We start from the raw sequence: 20240 nt of genomic DNA on the forward strand, positions 1-20240 counted from the left end.
CGAACTGGTTCGATTCGAGTTGGGTTTGATCCGAGTTGAGTTGAGTTGGAGCCAGCTCGAACTTGGCGCGAACTCGTTTTCGAGCTAAAAAAATCAGCTTAACTCGGCTCGAACTCAGCTTCGAACAGAGTCGAATCAAGTTTTTTCGAGTCGAGTCGAGCGAGCTAATCGAGCTAGCTCGGTTCGTGTACACCTTTATATGTGGCATATGTGATCGCATATGTGCAGAAATTGCATATGCCACTGTCGCATATGCGATTTTTGCTTCAATGTGCGCATATGCGATTGCACATGACAACACTGGTCAACCTCAATATGCTTGTTACGTTTATGATTGACTGGGTTAAAAGATGTGAATGCGATCAAGTTGTCACAAAAAAGAGTCATGGGAGAAGAGATAGAAAGCCCTAGCTTAATCGACAAGGTTTTCAACCGAAGGAGTTCATAGATGCCATGAACCATGGCTTGATACTCTGCTTCAACACTGGAGTAGGCCACAACAAATTGCTTCTTCATATTCTAGTTGGGGAGCGGCCCATAACTCCATCCTCCCCGTGGTTCTTTCCACAAAAAAGTGTCATTTGAGGTGGAGATCAATGTCTTCTTGTAGTTTTGAGCAGTAACCTCAAGTTACCTCACCATCCTCTGGCTTCACGATCTTCAAGAATCAAAACAATCCTAGAGCAAAGAAGAAAACTCAAAGGAAAAGACAAATATGAGGTCTCTTTCAAGATATTTACCCAAAAAGATATTCAAGGAATCTTTAAGAATCCAAATAATTCTATAGCAGAGAAAGAAGTAGAAGAAAAAGACAAATATTAAGTTTCTTTCAATATATTTACCCTAAAAAAAGCTAGAGACAAGAATCTTTGACTACTTTGTGTTTTTTCTACTTATTTCAATGTAGAATCACGATGGAAAAAACGGCATTTGATTTTCGAGCAACAAAAACATGTCTTTTTTCTATTTATTTTTTAATATGAAAATCCCCAACTTTCTTCTGTCTCTTAAAAGGTACCAAATAGTTCATATTTTAACAGCGGATGACCTTTAGTAAGCTTTAAAAGTAAATGGGTTAAAAAAAAAGAAAAAAAAGAAATGACATTTAAAACGAAGGTGATTGAGGGCAGGAATTTTATTGGCCCTAGTGGTTGAACAAGAGGTTGTGATCCTCTGCAGAACAAGCCCCTAAGCATAGGCACAAGGTGGGATCCCATCTCTTGTACTTCCAAGGGCTTCTGAGAAAGACTTTGAAGAGGAAACATTGGAAGTCCAATGCAGAATTCTTCGTCTTCCACATCTCTAGCAATAAACTTTTCTTCAGGAGATGCATAAGATTATCTTAAATCCTCGAGTTCCTGAAGTTTCTCCGTGAGATGATGTTTGAAATGTTCTTATCTTGTAGGACATCATAGTTATCCTTCATGCAATTCCTTTGAATCTCATATATACATACGTTCACGCATGAGTACCCCATATAGCCGGGGTTCCCCGTTTAGTTCTTTATGTTATGGGTTTAATTCTTTAGGCTATGTGAAAATCTACTTAACTGCTTGGTTTTGGTTATTGTATTATGTTGTCAACATTGTGGTATATGTTTCTAATATGTAGTTTATCTCTCATTGATATATAGATTATTGGTTGCTTAAAACAAATATTTATACATATTATGGATTCACCTTCATTAGTACTGCATTGAGGTTAACTAAAATTCGAGGTGTTATATGGTCATTAATTTATTAGTTTCTGGTGCTTGGTGCATGCACTCAAGTCTATGGTGTCCCTACCTACAATGTTAATGTACTCGATCTTTTGAATTGGTTGAAGATATGGTTCTCAGCTGAATTATTGATAAGGATATTCTGAATCCTAGGGTCTTAAAATTACACAAGTGTTTTCAGTTATGCTACTGTCACTAAAAAATATATCTTCCCAGTTCATTGCAGGTTTTATTGCTAATTTATGTAAGAGGGTTTTTCTTCTGCCTTGCAGTTATACCTGAATCCTATTCATGCAGTTGTGCAGCTTCGATCATCAATGGCATACTTGAATGCTGGCAAGTTTCGGAAGAAGTCCAATGTTATTGGGAGTTCAGAAATTACAACCAAATCTGGTGAGGTAATTAAAGAAGAATCTGCAAAACCATCAAAATTGCATGTGGGTTTCCATGGTTGTGAAGATGTTGCACCATTCGTTCAGAAGTAACTGTTTTACCATTTCCATGACTGTGATATCTTCCCAATTTTTTAGTCTCTAGTCCCTACAAAATCCTCTTTCATAAATATCCTTTCCACATTTTTTTTTTCAACGAACTTTGATCTTTATTCATTAAAAGAAAATATAATTTGGGTTCGTAAATCTGGATGCCTATAGAACCTGTACATGCCTTTTCATTTTCTTTCCCTTATTGATATGCGGAGTTTTATTCCATCTGGTAAGTAAGTTCAGATATAGCTCTGTCTACCCACCATTCTTCCCTTTTGTCTGGTCCTGGAATAGCTGAAACATACTTGGAGTCACGATTTTCACATTGAAAGTTGTCAGTGTATGTTATGATCGGACAGTCATAGAGCTACGCTTTTGACAATTTGTAAAAATTGTAAGTGCCTCGTTGATTTCGTAAGCCATAAATACTAACCCTTGTAAACCAATGAAGGTGCTTTTTAGCATGTTTCCCCCCTTGATTTTACAGTGCCTTTGAAAACTGTGACTCCTGATATTTCTGTACAAGCCATGATCATTCTGTTAGCCACTGCAAAATTGCTTCCTGTTCTCATCTGTTGTACAGGTTTCGACTTCTAATTCTACATCAATCATCTGTGCAGGGAAAGCTGGCGTCAGAAGCATCAAATGAGCTAAAGACGGAAGACATAGAGGTGGTATGAAATTGTCATACACCCAATTTGAAGTTTTAAATCAATCAAAATATTTCTTTTGTGGCATAAGGACTGCATGGTTAGAAAAATACCAAGTCTTCTATCTGGCCTGCGACCCTATGGCTCAGTGGTAGACTCACAAGAGTTTCAACATGAGGTCATGGGTTCAAGCACCCTTTGTGGTATGAGTGCATGGGCGTGTGTGAGTGCGTATGCCCAAAAAAAAATGTCTTCTATCTGTAACTTTTATTGCTGAAAATACTTCTCGTGATGAAACATAATCTGTTGATGGCACAGTGGTTTTCATGTTTGCTCTCACAGCTTAAGGTTGTTGGAACCTGAGGCTCAATGTTATTCTCAGGTTTTTAGTCCGACAAGTGGGGCCCATGGTCCAGTAGTCCAGATCATTTGTCTGTTGCATGCCACCACTTGTGGACTATGCCCTGTAGCTCACAATGCTAACCACTCGAGTTGTGGTCTACAAGTAGACTGTAGAGGAATACAGAAATGGTCCTCATCATGGTGTTTTTTTTTTTTTTTTCACGACACAGGGTGTTCCCGCCCCTTTTGAGGTGAGACTATTCCCTGCAGATACGCGCAACCACGTGTATCGGGTAATGCCGAGGAGGGGAGTCGAACCCACACCTATAGGGAGCAAACCCACAGTGCTGTAACGGCCATTACGTTACAGTAATGGTGCCAACCGTTATGCGTTACAGCCGTTACAGAAAAAATGATCCCTATCGGTCCTGTAATGATCATTACGGCCCATGTAACGGTCTGTTATGGGGCTGATACAGGTTTTTTTTTTTTTCAAAAAAAAAAGAGACCGTAACGACCGTTACGGGATATGTAACAGCTGTTATGACCTGTAGCGTAATGTAACGGTAATGGTGGTGGCCATTGTGGCCACCATTACTGTTATGGCACACCTTGGTCCACATTCAATTGAAAAAGTGCCCAATATTTGTGATTATGATCTTCCAATGGGAGAGTTTTGGGGCATGGTCCATGCAAAGTAGTATGTAGCATACCAATGGTGTGGATTATTGAACCATGCATCCCGTTATCAGAATTGAAGGCCTGAGCTTAATGTGCAAAGCTTCGAGTTGAGTATCCTATAATTCCTCTTTGAGTAATAATTTTTGTGCCATGCAATTGTGGAACAATGGAGTTGGTGGTCTCCCCTCTACCAACATCAACTAGGATGCTGCTTCTGTGCTTTTTGTTGTGTACTATGGAACTATGCCGGTTCTCGTACGTCAGCATGACTTGTTTTTTGTTTTTATTTGGTTTGTTTTGCTTAATGTGTGGAATTGATAATATCCTCATATCGAATAAGAACACTAGCCTTGTTTAGTGTTATCATTGCAGTTTTAGTTTATTTCCTCCACCTCTTGTACTTTCCATGAGGGCATGGTTACCTATGGCTTTTACTGTACTACAAGGCTATTTTACAGGGTGCACAGTTGCACAGGGATGTAGTAGGGATTCATGAGCTTTGGATTTATGTTGTCCCTATAGTTAGCAAATACCTGTATAATACACGTATTATACGTGTATTTACCTTTTTAAAGAAAAACATCTCGTAGGATGTATGCTTTGAACAATATAGTTAATTACCATATTTTTCCTTTGAGATGTATAAGACATCAAGAACACTTGATTTATGCATATTCTTATATAATACGTTGTTATGTTTGTTTGCCCTCATTAGTCAGCAGGGTCTCCCTAGAATTGTGTTGGATCATCGCCCTATTGTCCTTGAAGTTACCGAAGAAAACTGGGGCCCCAAATCCTTTTAGGTTTGAAGCAGCCTGGCTGGAAATTGAAAGGTTTGAGCAGATTGTGGTGGATTGGTGGGCCTCCTTTGAAGTTGAGGGTGTTGGATCATCGCCCTATTGTCCTTGAAGTTACCGAAGAAAACTGGGGCCCCAAATCCTTTTAGGTTTGAAGCAGCCTGGCTGGAAATTGAAAGGTTTGAGCAGATTGTGGTGGATTGGTGGGCCTCCTTTGAAGTTGAGGGATTTGTAGGATTCAAAATTTACAGAAAGCTCAAGCCGTTGAAAGAAAAGCTTAAGGACTGGAAGAGAGATGTTCTTGGTAAAAGGGAACAAGAATTTGACAGTATGGCATGCTTGACTTGTTGCAAGAAGATGGCAGACTCTCTCCCAAAGGCAATCAGAAGCAGGAGGATTTGTTGCTAGCATTAGCAAATTGGGCGAAGGAGGGGGAAATTAAGTGGCGTTAGAGATTGAGGGTGTTTTGGCTTACAACATGAGATAAAAATATCCATTTCTTCCATAGTATCGCCATTGCTAGAGCCTGAGTTAACAAGATTTTGTCTCTTTTGATTGATGGCGTTCGTACCTCGGAAAAGGAAAAGATTAGCCATGCTATTATCTCCTATTATAAGTCTTTACTTTCAGAAGAGCAATGGGTTAGACCTCGGTTGGACAACCTAGACTTTATTGGGATTTATATAAATGTTGCGTCTGATCTAGAGATGCCGTCCTCAGGAGAAGAGGTGAAAGCCCCTCCTCATGGGTCCTAAATTCATGTGTTCCACTCCCTCGTGGTCCCCAAATCACATGGGTTCCACCTCACACGAGCTACTTGCCTCACACGTGCCCCAAATCAAATGGGTTCCGGGGGCCGCCCACCCCGAGTGTGCCCCTGCATCCCACAGGCCCAGGAGAAGAGGTGAAAGCAATCTCTTAAAGGCAACTTTCTCTAATGTGCCTATTTATTTCCTTGTTCAAGTGCCCCAAGTCAGTGCTGGACAAGCTAGACAAGTTGAGAAGAAATTTCTCGTGTTAAATTCCCTTGATATGCATTGATACACTATCCTCTAACGGCTCAAGCTTTAAGAGCAAGTGGTTATTTGACATGGTATCAGAGCGGAAGGTCAAGTGTTCGAATACTGGGGTAACAAATATGCCTCTGTAATATATTCTCCAACGGGGGGCCAGGAGAATCAAGCCTGGCCTGTTTATAGTGTGAGTGTCCCTCCACCTTGCTCAGTATGTTCTCGTGCAGAGCTCCACCTGTACGTGTGAGGGAGTGTTAAAGTTCCTTGATATACATTGATACACCATCCTAACGGCTCGAGCTTTTGGAGCAAGTGGTTATTTGACACGCTGAGAAGGTGATAGTGATAAAAGGAAATTTCATCTTCTAAGGTGGGATGAGGTTTGTAAACTTGTTATTTAGGGCGGGGTTGACATTAAGCCATTGAGGGATATGAATGTGGCCCTTCTTCGGAAATGGATTTGGCGGTTTGGGGTGGAGGAAGACAGGCTTTGGAGACGAGGGATAGTAGAAAAATATGGTACCCAAGTGGGCAGTTGGTTCGTGAGGCATCATTCGCTGTATAGAGCGTTGACAGTTTGGAGAGCGATAGTGAACACCGAGCATTTGGTTAGACGAGGGATCTCCTACAAGCTTGGTAGAGGTAATCAAATTCGCTTTTGGATGGATCCTTGGTGTAATGAGCATGCGATCCAATCTCAGTTCCCAAGGATCGCTCGTCTCGCGCTGGACATATTTGTCCCGGTGGCGGAGTGCTTTTGCATAGTTGAGGGTTTGATTGTTTGGACCCTCCCTTGCTGAAGGAACTTGCTGGATGGTGATTTTGATGAGTTCATTGATCTCATGAACCTTCTCAACAATGTTAGGCCGATGATTACTGAAGAAGACTCAATGTATTGGTTGAGATATCGGTCGGGGAAGTGTATGGTAAAGTCTTTGTTTCTTTTGGTATCGGAGACCCCTTCTCAGTTTGGCCCGCCCCATCCTTTCCATTTTTGGTTCTATGGCACTCCTCCAAGGGTTGCTGTTTTCGTTTGGCTCCTTGGTAGGGGAAGAGTTCTCACGGTGGACAACTTATTGAGGAGATCGTTGGTTATTCTAAATATCTGCCTAATGTGCATGGCATATGGAGAGTTGATTAATCACCTTTTCATCCAATGCCCCCTCGCTTGCTCAATTTGGAACCACTTCTTCAATGATATGCAAATTGATTGGGTTATGCCAAAATTTGTGTTTGTTTGTTTGTTTGTTAGTATGCCTCCTTTTTTTGGGGGGGGGGGGGGGGTTGGGGGGGTGTGGACTTGGTAAATCGGGAAGGCTAAATGGCATATCATATGCTTTTAATGGGTGTTTGTTGGGTGCTTTGGCGAGTATGGAATGGGCGATGATTAGGAATAAGAATGTGTGTACAGGGGAGGTTCTAAGTAAAGTTACGAATTTAGTGTCTAGCTGGGCAGTTTATTTAAAGGCCACCATTGACGACTCTCTTTCTTGATTTTGTCGACTGGGGGTTGTATTCTTTGTCCGCTTTTGTGGCTTTTCAATAAAATTATTGTTATCTGTCAATATGATATAATATAATATAATATGTTGTCGTCATCCCACAATAGACCTGACCTTTGATTGCATACTTTCCCCCATCATATCTCCTTCTCCAGTCCAACAAATGGGGGCACTGTGGCTGTTGCCAAAAGAAAAAGAAAAAAAAGGTGAAAGGGCTTTATACTCTATCAGAGTTGGTAAATCGGGAAGGCTAAATGGCGTCTGCTTTTAATGGGTGTTTGTTGGGTGCTTTGGGGAGCACGGAAAGGGCGATGATTAGGAATGAGAATGTGTGTATAGGGGAGGTTCTGAGTAAAGAATTTAGTGTCTAGATGGGCGGTTTATGTAAAGGCCACCGTTGGCGACTCTCTTTCTTGATTTTGTCGACTGGGGGTTGTATTCTTTGTCCGCTTTTGCGGCTTTTCAATAAAAGTATTGTTCTCCCTCTCCCTCTCTCTCTCTCTATATATATATATAATATAATATAATATAATATAATATAATATAGTATGTTGTCGTCATCCTGCAATAGACCCGACCTTTGATTGCATACTCCCCCCCCTTTCCTTGTATCTCCTTCTCTAGTCCAGCAAATGGGGGCACTGTGGGTGTTGCAAAAAGAAAAAGAAAAAAAAAGGTGAAAAGGACTTTATACTATGTCAAAGTATGACGCTTGATACTCAACACTCAAATTGTGGACACAGTATATATTAACTGTTATTAAACTGTCTAAAACTTGTGAAACCCACTGTTTTAAGCCACTGTTCTAAATTCAGATTGATCGAGCAATCCTAACCACTGATTCATGGACACTTGTTTGTTCAAATAGGACCATTGGATCTTTCATTTTTAAGTGTCCAATAATGTCCACAAATTTGATAGTTAGATAGTTAGATAAGCATAATTATTTTTGGTACATTATCATCTAAGCCTTATCCCAATTACTTGGGGTTGTTTACATGAATCCTATTTCGCAATTCCACTCCATCAAGGGCCAGACCTTCAGTTAGTCATAGGTCGTCATGTCTTTTCTCACTTCCTCCATTCACATCGTTTTGGGCCTTGCTCTTGCCCTTTTAGAGCCTTCAACTAGCACCTACTCATTCCTAATCGATGCAGTTCTTGGTCTCCGCTGCACATGATCAAACCATCTAAGTCTACATTTCGTCACCTTAGTACCTATTGGGTGCTACTCCGCAGTTCCATTGAACTCGTTCATTTCTAATTTTATCCTTCCTTGTCTTGCCACTCATCAATCTCAACATCCATTTATAATTTTTGGTACGTGGTAGAAATAAACTGGAAATCACCATCCAGTGTTTGAATTACTTTTATGTCATGTATGCAATTTGTATGTGCCTGTGTATTGCTCTTCATACACTGCCAGAGTATTGAAACACTCTATGACTACAAGAGCTTAATTTATATGATACTCTAGCATAGTGTGACACTTGATACATAGGCTCTTAAAAATCAAACATGTGGAAACTATTAACTCATCTTGAACCTCCTAAACTGTGGAACTCACTGTTTCTAAGTCACAGTATGAAAATTAGACTTATTGAAAAATCCTCTGATTGATGGATGCATGTTTGTTAAAATAGGACCATTGGAGTTCTCATTTCTAACTGTCCAATAAATTTCGCAACTCCGATGATATTTTGTGACATGATATATCTAAATTGGGAATAAGTTGAATCACTTTTATGTGATGTATGCAATTTTGATGTGCCTTTGTATGGCTCATATCACTCTCCGCCAGAGTATTGGAATTTTTCTAGAAGGGAAATCTGTGAGAGGTTATGAAACCACCATTTCTTAGTGTAGTATGAAACTAGACTTGTTGAAAAATCCTGCTGATTGAAGGACACACTTGTTTGAAACAGTACCATTGGAGTTTATTCTAACTATCCAATGAATGTCCACAAATCCATGGTTAGATATCAAATAAGCATGATTTGTGGTACATAACACATATAAAATTATGCCCATAATTTGGATAGTTTAATTAGTATTAATTGTATAATATGCATGATATATTTAAGTGCTTGAGTACCACCCATCACGCCCTACTAAAGTATTAAACTTTTTCTGAATGGAAGGGCCTGCAACCTCTCTTGTGAGTTGCGACTTGCGGCTCAGTATTGAATATGTTTTGCCAATCACTGGGGCCCACATGCTGAGTGGAGAGAAGATTGGGACCGTTCATGTTGTTGAATCTATGGTACATGGGCCAAGAATCTTACACTAAACGGATGATTTCAACCATCACTTTGGAGATGAATTTAGAACATTGACAAGAGGATTTTGAATGGCTCTTATTCAACTTCAAATATCAATGTTAGGATTGTCACTGAAGTTTGATTATGGGTCAGTAGCTTATTTGTGGCAGTATCTAAAGGGGAAATTTTATAGAGCAACTATAAGACTGGCATTGCTTCATGTGACAGAATATCGGGTAGTTAAGGAACATACGTTCATCGGATCACTGTAGCTGAAATGAGGTGGTGAGATGGATGAGTGTGAAGATTAGAGCTGTTCACGAGTCGAGCTAGCTCGATTAACTCGCTCGACTCGGCTCGAGTAAGCTCGGATTGACTCGGCTTGAATGGCCGACTTGGGCTGAGTCAAGCTAATATTTTGTAGCTCGAGTTGAGTTCTAGCCGAGTTCGACTAGGGGGCATTTTAACTCGACTCAACTCGACTCGAAGCTCGAACTTGAGTTCGACTCGGCTCGATTAGTAATAACTATATTAAAAATTTTAAAGTTAAATATATATATATATATATATATATATATATATATATATATATATATATATATATATGTTAAACCCTACGGCCAACCCTACCCGCATGCCCTTTCCTTTTCTCCCTTTCCCTTTCTTCTCTTTCTCTACCCCACCCAGCCATTGCCCGCCCGCCCGACCAACAACAACAATCCACCAGACCACCACCACCAGCACGCTGCCCGCACGGCTAGCACTCCACTGGACCACCACCCACCACCTGATCTCGCCGAGCGAACCAGAGCAGCCTCGCCCAATCCCAACAGGGTGAGTGCCCACTGCCCAGATCTGTTTCTTCTGCATTTCTCCAAGAAAATGAAAGAGAATATATGCTTCTTTCTTCTTCTGCTGCTTCTTTGAGAAATCGATTTGTCTCTTTCTTTTCTCTTCCGAAAGAAAAGAAAGAAGAAACGAGGAGCAAGGAACGACAAACTTGTGAAAGATGAGCAGTGCTGAAAATAGAAATTAATTATTATTATTTTTTTTTGAAGAAGAATCGAGTTTTTCTTTTCTTGTCAGAAGGGATTTCTTTTTTATTTTCCTATAATTTTTCTCTGATGCTTATCGCCCTCCACATGCTGCCTTCAATGTCATTAATCACAATCGAAGTTCAGAACTAAAGGGATTCGCGCGAATCGCCTACTATGGTTGATTTGCACTCCCCTTCGAACACGTGGCTGTACGGTTGATTTCTGATTGGACGCGGATTAGATACTCACCAAGCTCTGTGGACCCCACCATGATGCGTGTGTTGTATCCATACTGTCCAACCATGTGTAGAGATCGTTTTATGGCATGAGGAAAAGAATGAGATATATCTAAAGTTAAAGTGGACTCACCACAGAAAACCATGGGAGCAGTCACACCCACCGTTGAAACACATGTAGTGTCCACCATGATGTATTTTTGAGATCCAAACTATTCATAAGTTAACATAGAGATAGATGAAGTGAAAACAAAAATATCAGCTTGATCGGAAACTTCTGTGACCCCTAAGAAGTTTTGAATGGTGGATGTCACTGTCCCCACAGTTTTCTATGGTGGGGTCCAGTTGAACTTTAGATCTATCTCATTCTTTTTCTCATGGCATAAAACGATCTCTCCAAATGAATGGACGGTATGGATACAACACATGCATCATGGTGGGGTCCAAATAGCTTGGTGACGTCACTTCAGTAGCGATTTGTCTACTGGCCTTGTCAGTATCTAATTCGCGCCCTGATTTCTGGAAACGGATTGGCTACTCCCCCTGCCACCAGCCTCATGGCTAGTGGTCGATGCTCTATGGGCCCCACCATGATGTATGTGTTTAATCCATTCCGTTCATCCATTTTTATAGATCATTTTAGGGATTGATCTAAAAAATGATAGGGATATAAATCTCAGGTAGACCACACCACAGGAAAACAATAGTGATTGGATATCCACAATAAAAATCCTCTTAAGGCCCAATGTACTTTTTATTTGAAATTCAATCTGTTGATTAGGTCATACAGGTCCAGATGAATGGAAAAAACAGAGATCAGATTGATCCAAAACTTTTATGGCCCCCAAAAGGTTTTTAATGGTCAACGCTCATTCAACACTGTTTCCTGTAATGTGTTCCACTTGAGATTTGGATATGCCTCAATTTTTGTCTCATACCATAAAATGATCTGGAAAAATAGATGGACGGCATGGATGAAACACATACATCATGTTGGGGCCCACAGAGCACCGATCACAGCCATTAGATGGTGGTAGGGGGAGTGGCCAATCTGTTCCCATAACTGAGGGGACGTGGATTCCGTACTGCCCCGCCCGAGCGCTGGCGCGGCTTCGTGATCCCCCGAGGTGAGTTGGATCCCTGACTGTGTGGCCCACCTTAATGAATTTGACTTATATCTAGGCCGTCCATCCATTTTGAAAACTCATTTTAAGTCCTAATCCCAAAACTGAAGAAGATCCAAATCTTAATGAACTGTAATAAAGGAAATACTTGCAATCAACCATTAAAAACTTATCGGTGGGCCACAAAAGTTTTGAATCAAGTTGATATTGGTGTGGTATCTTCGTCCAGGTCGTTGTGACCTTATCAACAGGTTGGATGGAAAAATATTCCGGTGGCCCCATGAAGTATTTAATGGTGGGGATTCAATCACAACTATTTCCTGTGACATGGTCGATCAAGATTTGTGTCTGTATCAATTTTTTTTTTTTTCCCTTAAAAGTAGCTGTCAAAATAGATTGACGTGTGTGTATGTATGTTGCCGAAGCAAATTGGCTAGTGTACCATACATCAGCTATTTAGTTGGTGTATTAAAGCAAATTGGTATGTTACCGAATGGGTTAAAGATAATTAGCACTTCTAGATAGAGACAAGTAGGAATAAGATATTTAGAAACAATTAGTAAACAAAATTTGAAACCATTATGGACAATTTATAGTTATGTATATGTACGTATCCCGGTGGATTTATTTATTAGGGGACTATTTGAGAAACTTGTGTCTTGCAGTTTATGGAGGGGCCCGATATTCTTTGTATTATATATTTATATATATGTATAAATGTCGTTGACTATTTCCTTCAACCTATAAAAGCCCTGATCTTACCTTACCCTTGTCATCTTTTGATTTTTAGATGACTACTGAAGAAAACCCAAGTACTCCTGGCCTTGGTGTGTCAATCAATTCTCCTTTTGCCATGGATGAAGAAAAATTAGAGAATAAAGTTGAAACAGCTTCAGGTTCTGTGAAAGGGAAAAAAAGATCGGCGATATGAGAATCTTTTGATGAGATCACACAACCAGATGGTTTAGTCAAGATTATATGCAAGTTTTGTAAAACTCTTTACAGCAAGCATTCTGGTTCTTTTACAACTTACTATTAGAGGCATCTGGATAAATGTGTGAAAAGACCAAGAATATTGAAGGGTGGAGTCTAGCAACTGCTTTCATTTACTATTTCTGAAGATGACGACTCTAAAGCTGCACTCTCAATGTATAAGTATGATTCGAATAAACTGAATGAGTGGTTTGCGAGGTTAGTGATAGTCAATGAGAAGCCATTCAGCATGGTAGAAAGCAAGGTTTTCATGGGATTTTGTAAATTTCTAAATCCCAGATGTGAGAAGGCCTCTCGATCTGCTGTGAAAAGAGAGTGCATGAAGATGTATGCTGTTGAGAAAGCTAACTTGAAAGCTCTCCTAGAATCCGTATCCAGAATAAGTTACTTCGGATATGTGGACGGCCTCGAATCAGAGAAAGGGATATATGTCATTGACCGCACACTTCGTTGATGCGGATTGGGAACTACAAAAGAGGATTTTAAACTTCTGCCACGTTCCCCCTCATACCGGTGTGGTATTGTCCGATTGCATTTACAACTGTCTTGTTGAGTGGGGCATTGAAAAGAAAATTTCTTCAATTACTTTAGATAATGCCTCGTCCGACTATACTTTGATTTCTTTCTTACATACTCAGTTCAAGGCTACTGGAAATTTATTCTTCGAAGGTAAAATATTTCAAGTTAGATGTTGTGCTCACATACTCAACTTGATTGTGCAAGAAGGGCTGAAAGCAATTGATTCAACGATTGCAAACATACGAGATAGCGTTAAATATATAAGGGGGTCACCTTCAAGACTGAGTACGTGGAATGATATAATCAAACGTTTGGATTTGAAACCTAAACAACAGTTGAAGTTAGATGTCTGCACTCGCTAGAATTCTACTTATAAAATGTTGGATACGGCTTTACAAGTTAAAGTTGCATTCCCTGAACTTGCGGCGCACAATAAAATGTATGCGTACGTGCCAAGTGTTGAAGACTGGAAGAAAGTTGAAGATGTTCATTAGTTTCTCAAAGTTTTTTACAACCGCACGAAGATTTTTTTAGGAAATAAGTATCCCACGGCAAATCAATTTCTTCTTGAAATTATTTTCATTATGAACGATCTAAAAAAATGTGCTGCTGATGGTCCAAAATTTTTAAAAGCGATGGCTCTAGAAATGCAGTTGAAATTTGATTAGTATTGGGCTGAATGCCACTTGTTAATGGCCATTGCAGTTGTTCTGGATCCACGATACAAGATGACAATGGTTAGATTTGTTTTCAGATCCCTTTATTCCAGTTCCGAAAGAGTTTCAGCGGAGACCGCCATTATTAATGCTGCAATTGAAGAGCTGTTTGCATCATATGTTGATAATTCGGCCGAAACATCAAGTGCAATAGGTACTTCTTAAACTGCGGACTGCGGGCGAGCGACTTCGTGACTTTGTTTTTTAGACGAAGAAGAAATGGAGATGCAGAAAATTGAATCCGAAGTGGACAAGTATCTAAAGGAACCGGTCATAAGGATACAAGATAATGATTTCGATGTTTTGCAATGGTGGAAGTCTCGAGCTTGTGAATACCTACACTTTCGTTGATGGCATGAGACATTTTATCAATTCCAATTTCGACCGTGGCATCAGAATTAACTTTTAACACTGGGAGCAGGATAGTTAGCAAGTATCGAAGCTCACTTGCCTCTAATACAGTTGAAGCACTGATATGTACGCAAGATTGGTTGCATACAGTTTGGGGCGGTACCAGTTTCGATGCTGAAGAGTATGAAGAGGACAATGGAATTGAAAACGTGGGCCAGAATGCTTGAAGGAAGGAAAGCTTAAATTTTTTTTCATGAACGGTTTTATAATTTTTGATATATTTTAACTCTTTCGAATTGATGTTGATGTTGATTGTTGAGGACAAAATATGGTTTTGTGGTATGATACTGATAGTATCTAGAGGTTTATCTCTTAGTAATGTGGCGTTAGCATATGAGACATTTAATTTGTATTTTTTAGCCAAAAATTTAATAAGTTAACATATGATGATATGAACAAGCTCGAGCTCGACTCGACTCGAACCACTAGCTCGACTCGAACTCAACTCGACAGCTTTGACAAACAAGCCAAGCTTCAATGTTGAGCTCGAGCGAGCTCGAACTCAAGTACAGCATGGACAAGCCGAGTCGAGCTTGGCCCACCTCGACTCGACTCGGCTCGATGCCCACCTCTGGCGAAGATGAGGAAGGTATAATTAGAAATGAATACATTCAAAGGAAGATGGGAGTAACACCAATATGTAAGTTGTAACAAGATGAGGGAAAGTACACTAGATGGTTTGTTCATGTGCAACGATGACCAATAACTGTGCTGGTTAAAAGGAGTGAGTTGGTGCAAGTTAAAGGCTCTAAAAAGACTAGGGGAAGGCTCAAAAGGACGTGGCTTGAGGTAGTTACAAGAAAAAAAAAAGATGATGACTTATTGAAGTTATGGCCCTCGATAGAGTAGAATGGTGGAAAAGGATTCATGTAGCTAACCCCAATTAGTTGGGATAAGGCTTAGGTGACGATGATGATAATCTAGAATATGGATGGTTCAAATCATAAGACCATCTTAGCATGTGGCCCCATTGGCTGGCGACACGTGTTGGATCCGATTCCTTGAGAAGTCATTGTGCTATGCATAAGCATATTCTATAAGGGTGGTGGGTGGGTCCCACTATGGTGTGTGTAATTTGTATGAAATCCAACTTGTCCAATAGGGTTGATCCACCATGAAAGTTGTACCCTTAAAGATGAGGCTGATCTAGCCATCTTGTGGGCCACCACATTAATTTGGAGGTTTTCAGGTGGATGCTCATTGTTTTCTAAGTTGTCGCCCCACCATGAAATTTAGACACCCCAAAATTTAGGCTGATCCAACCAAGGTGGGCCACTGTAAATTTGGAGGTTTTGGGTGGTTGTCCATTGTTTTCTATGGTGTGGCCCACTTAATGATTGTATAGGCTTGATTTTTGGAGTATCCAAACATTATGGTGCAACTTACTTATATTTGATGATTTGATTTGAACTTGTAAATTTTATATTCCATAAATTCAATATTAGGTTTGACAATTGATGCCTTTATATATATATATATATATATATATATATATATATATATATATATATATATATTGTATAGGCGTGATTTCAATATTTGGTTTGACAATTAATCTCTTTATGTATGTGTGTGTGTGTGTGCGCGCGCGCGCATGTTTGTGTGTTTGTGTGTATATGTATGTATGTGTGTGTATATATGTTTATGTATGTATTTGAATTGGTCTTGAACTTCTCAAGTAAAATCATATTACACCCAAATGAATGTCTTCGACTTTTTGGTATTTTGGCATTTTATGATTGGATTTTAACCATATTTTTTAGTGTTTACGCTGAAAAATACTCGAACTTTGCCATTCAATGTATTGTTAACATTGGTTTCCACTCGCCAGTAAGTCACCATCCAGGATTCCTATCTCGGTGGGGGAAAACTGTCTTGAGATTCTGGTGCGGTTGGAGGTTCCGGGAGAGGGTGTTTTAGGTAGCTAGTTCGTTTTAAATGGCCAGAGAGGCACTGGCTTGCCGGTTCTAGTGACGCTATGCCCACCACAGGCGATGGATCACTGTTGAGCTGTTGCTCCCATGTAGTGTCGTTCCTCCCATAGGAGGTAGGTTAGGGGACATGTAGAGTTGGGCAAAAAAGGTCCGATCCGGTGGATCCGACCCGATTAGACCTGATCCGACCCGATTCTAACCGAACCGATGGTTTGGATCGGTGCGGATCGATTTAGATATTTCAGATCCGAATGGTTTTTGGATCAGGATCAAGTCTTCGTCAATCCGGACAGATCCGGTCCGAAACCTGATCCGAAAGGATCCGATCCGATCAGATCTGACTCGATCCGGAGCCTTAGGAGGAATTTAATGGAGGATATCCAATCATTATTGGTTTCCTGTGGTGTGGTCCACCCGAGACTTTTATCCCTCTAATATTTTGTATCAAGCTTTTAAATAATCTGTAAAAATAGATGAACGGCATCGATGAAATACATATATCATGGTGGGGCCCACAGATCACCGACACCACTACTGTTTTCCGTCAGAGGCCTCACACCACACCATTCAGCTGCTGCCGTAGCCTAGGCTAGCTGGAACTAGCTAGGTACGTGGCGTGCAACGACGGGACGCGGATTGCGTACTACCCCAGCCCGTCCAACGGGCAGTTCTGTGGGTGGGCCCATCGTGACGTATCTGTAAATCCAAACCGTCTATCCCTTTTCTCAGATTATTTTAAAGCATCATAACAAAAATGAGGCAGATCCAATGATCAAATGGGGCACACCACCGATGAATCTTGCATTTAATGCAACTGACATTTAATCCTTTGTGCATTTTAATGCAACCAAGCTTATCATTTGGTGTGGTCCACTTAAACGTTGGATATTCCGCATTTTTGTGTTCATGCCTTAAAATAATATGAGAAAAGAGATTGACGGTTTGGATGTACAGATACATCACTGTGGGCCCTCTCACAGACCTCTCCGTTCGAAGCCAGAGACGGGCAGGGGTAGTACACAATCCCGTCCGCAAAGACGAGTCTGACGCTCCTCGAGCTCCGAGTTGTACGAACGGTTCAAAGGAGATCAAAGTTATATGGGCCCCACAGTGATGTATTTATTATATCTACACCGTTCATATATTTTTATAGATCATTATTCAAAAAATGAATAATATCCAAAGATCATCTGGACCACACCACAAATAGCAGCAAAGAATGATTTTCACTGTTAAACCATTCGTGTGGTCCACTTGATAGTTAGATCTGTCTTATTTTTCGTCTCAAGCCTTAAGACGAGCTTGCCAAATGGATGAACGGTTTGGATATAACACCTACCCCATGATCAGATCCACAGAACTCGCTAACATGGATACACAATTCGAATTCACCCGTGCTTGTGTGAAAAGCAAGTAAACGGTTTTGTGAGGAGCAAGTAACTTTAAAAGTTAAATAAAAATGTATACACGGAAATTGAATGTTCTTTCAGAGCCATGTGGGGCCCACCTTGATGTATATATTTCATCTAAGCCGTTTATCTATTTTGAAATATTATTTTAGTCATTGAGCACAAAAAGGAGATATATTAAAGGTTAACTTAGACCACACCATATGAAACAATTTGATTTAATTCATACTGTTCGAATCGTACCTAATTCGATCCGGCTCGGTTTTCCTGACCGAGGTGGACTTGGTTCGGGTAACTGTCAACCAAACATCGGGTCTGTTCGAATCAGGTGACCCGGATTCGGTCTTGGATCGGATTGGGTTCGGGTCTAACCATTGGAAATTCGGATAGGATCGAGTTATACCTAATCCGATCCGATCAGGACTGATGCCCAGCTCTAGGGACATGTGCTCCATTCCACCACATGTGGCCTTAGCCCAGTTGTCCTTACTTCGATCCCAACTGTTTCTTCCTAGTCACGTGGTCTCCCCTTTGGCTGGGTGATGAATGGTGCTGATCTTAGATCACTTTTCTTAGCTATCCATCCATCCACATGTTGAGACGTTAAGTAATTAAATAATGCAATTGGCCCCCCCTCCTAGTGACATGTAACAACAGCCCTTCTCCCCTCGAGCTTGTTGTTATCGAAGGCGAGATATCTCTAGTTGCCGACGTAGCTTAACCCAGCCTCGGTCGGGGGGATCTATTGCTCGAGGCCACGTGGCGAGCCGTGATTTTTCGTCGATGACCTTGGTGGTGCTCCTGTGCAAAGTCCATTCCATTCTATTAAGATGTAAGGACCCCCAATGGATCAAGGACGCTTTTATTGAGTTTGGGAAGTTGGTTGGGCTCTCTTTTGGAGATCGAGACGATGACTACGTAACGCTGTTTCAATTTGTGAAGCCATGGGAGCTATGGCGGCTCAGAAGGTAAATTAGAAATCCCCAAAAGGCTGGAGGGAGCTCATCAACCTCAAATCCTTTATCAACTACGATGTTGGTTCTATGTCTAGAAGTTCGAAGAACGGGGTGTACTAAATCGGTTATGTATCTGCAGTAACGGTCGATACGTAATGTTAACGGACGAATCCCTTACGCAATACGACGGTCGAAACGGTGACCCTCTAGTTTTTGGCTCGGATCAGCCATTATAGGGGCTGTAATAGTCGTTACCCCCCATAACGGCCGTTATTGCCCCGTAACGATCATAAGATGACTAGTGTTTTTTTATTATTTTATTTTATTTTTATAAATCTTTTTAAGTTACAAATTTTCTCATTTTTTGGCACTTTTCTCTTTTAAATTCTTTCCTAAACTATTCTATTGCAAATTCCGACCACTCTTACATTGAATTTGAGGATCAAAACAAGTTATTTCAATGATTTTGTTGAATCGAAGTTCCATGGGCCATTTTTCGAAAAATCTTCAAAAATAGGTATTTATATATATATATATATATATTTTGAATCTCTGTTGTTATGGTTGAATATGATGCGTTATTCAAATTAGAACATATGAATGTGTATTTTATAGATTATGCAAGTGGGAATAGATTGGGTGGATTACGACATATGTTTTGGTAGTCCTGGAAGGCATCTTCACGTAATGCCTCTGTGGATGTCGATGTAAAAGAAGAAGAGCTAATGAGACTCTATTGATCTGATCCTATTTAGGAAAGAATCAACTAAACAAATGTGGAGAGAAACTTCTATTAAGAAGCTGGGTAGGGCAACAACAAAGTTATTTATATATGCCAGCATACCTCCTAATGCGGCCAATTCTCATGTGGTAATTGATGTAGCAACAGAAGCAGGTGAAGCTCCCACGGCTAGGGAGATGAGGGGGAAATTGACAGATGCATAGTATGCGGATGTGAAAGCATACACGACTACCTCTAAACCCATATGGCAGGCCAATGGATGCGCGATCATGTGCAATGGTTGGACTGGCCTGACCATTTGCAACATGATCAACACTATGGTGTGTTGCCGCTTGGGAACGGTGTACCATAAGTCAATTGATGCATCTGATGAAATAAAAAATGCTATTTTTATTTTTTCCGTAATGGATAAAATGGTGGATGGGATTAGAGAGGAAAATGCGATGCAGATTGTTACAGATAATGAAGTAACATATAATGCTACAGGACACAAGTTTATGATAAAGAGACCATATATATTTTGGTCACTATGTGCTGCTCACTGTATTGATCTTATATTGAAAGTATTGAGAGTGTTAAGGAAATGGTTAAAATGGCAAGAGAAGTGGTGACATTTATTTATAATCATAAATAAGTAGTTGCAATAATGAGGATGTGTATGAAAGGAAGAGAGTTGCATAGTCTTGTGGTGGCTAGATTTGCAACTAACTTT

At 40.3% G+C, this 20240-nt stretch overlaps 1 protein-coding gene across 5 annotated transcripts in view; it reads left to right on the forward strand.

Annotated features, from left to right (window-relative positions):
- LOC131219212 (uncharacterized) overlaps positions 1 to 20240 on the forward strand; it is a 114209-nt gene that overhangs the window by 30970 nt on the left and 62999 nt on the right. For 4 of the 5 annotated variants that reach the window (XR_009158052.1, XR_009158053.1, XM_058214227.1 and 1 more), the window contains 2 exons: positions 1993 to 2118; positions 2826 to 2879. Coding sequence is in view for 3 of the 5 variants with exons in the window: in XM_058214227.1 (XP_058070210.1) it covers positions 1993 to 2118; positions 2826 to 2879 (180 nt within the window). In the remaining 2 variants the exon portion in view is untranslated. The remainder of the gene's footprint in view (positions 1 to 1992; positions 2119 to 2825; positions 2880 to 20240) is intronic. The other variant, XM_058214228.1, reaches the window with a different exon arrangement.

This window comes from Magnolia sinica, chromosome 11, assembly GCF_029962835.1.
Source record: "Magnolia sinica isolate HGM2019 chromosome 11, MsV1, whole genome shotgun sequence".
Classification (NCBI taxonomy): Eukaryota; Viridiplantae; Streptophyta; class Magnoliopsida; order Magnoliales; family Magnoliaceae; genus Magnolia; species Magnolia sinica.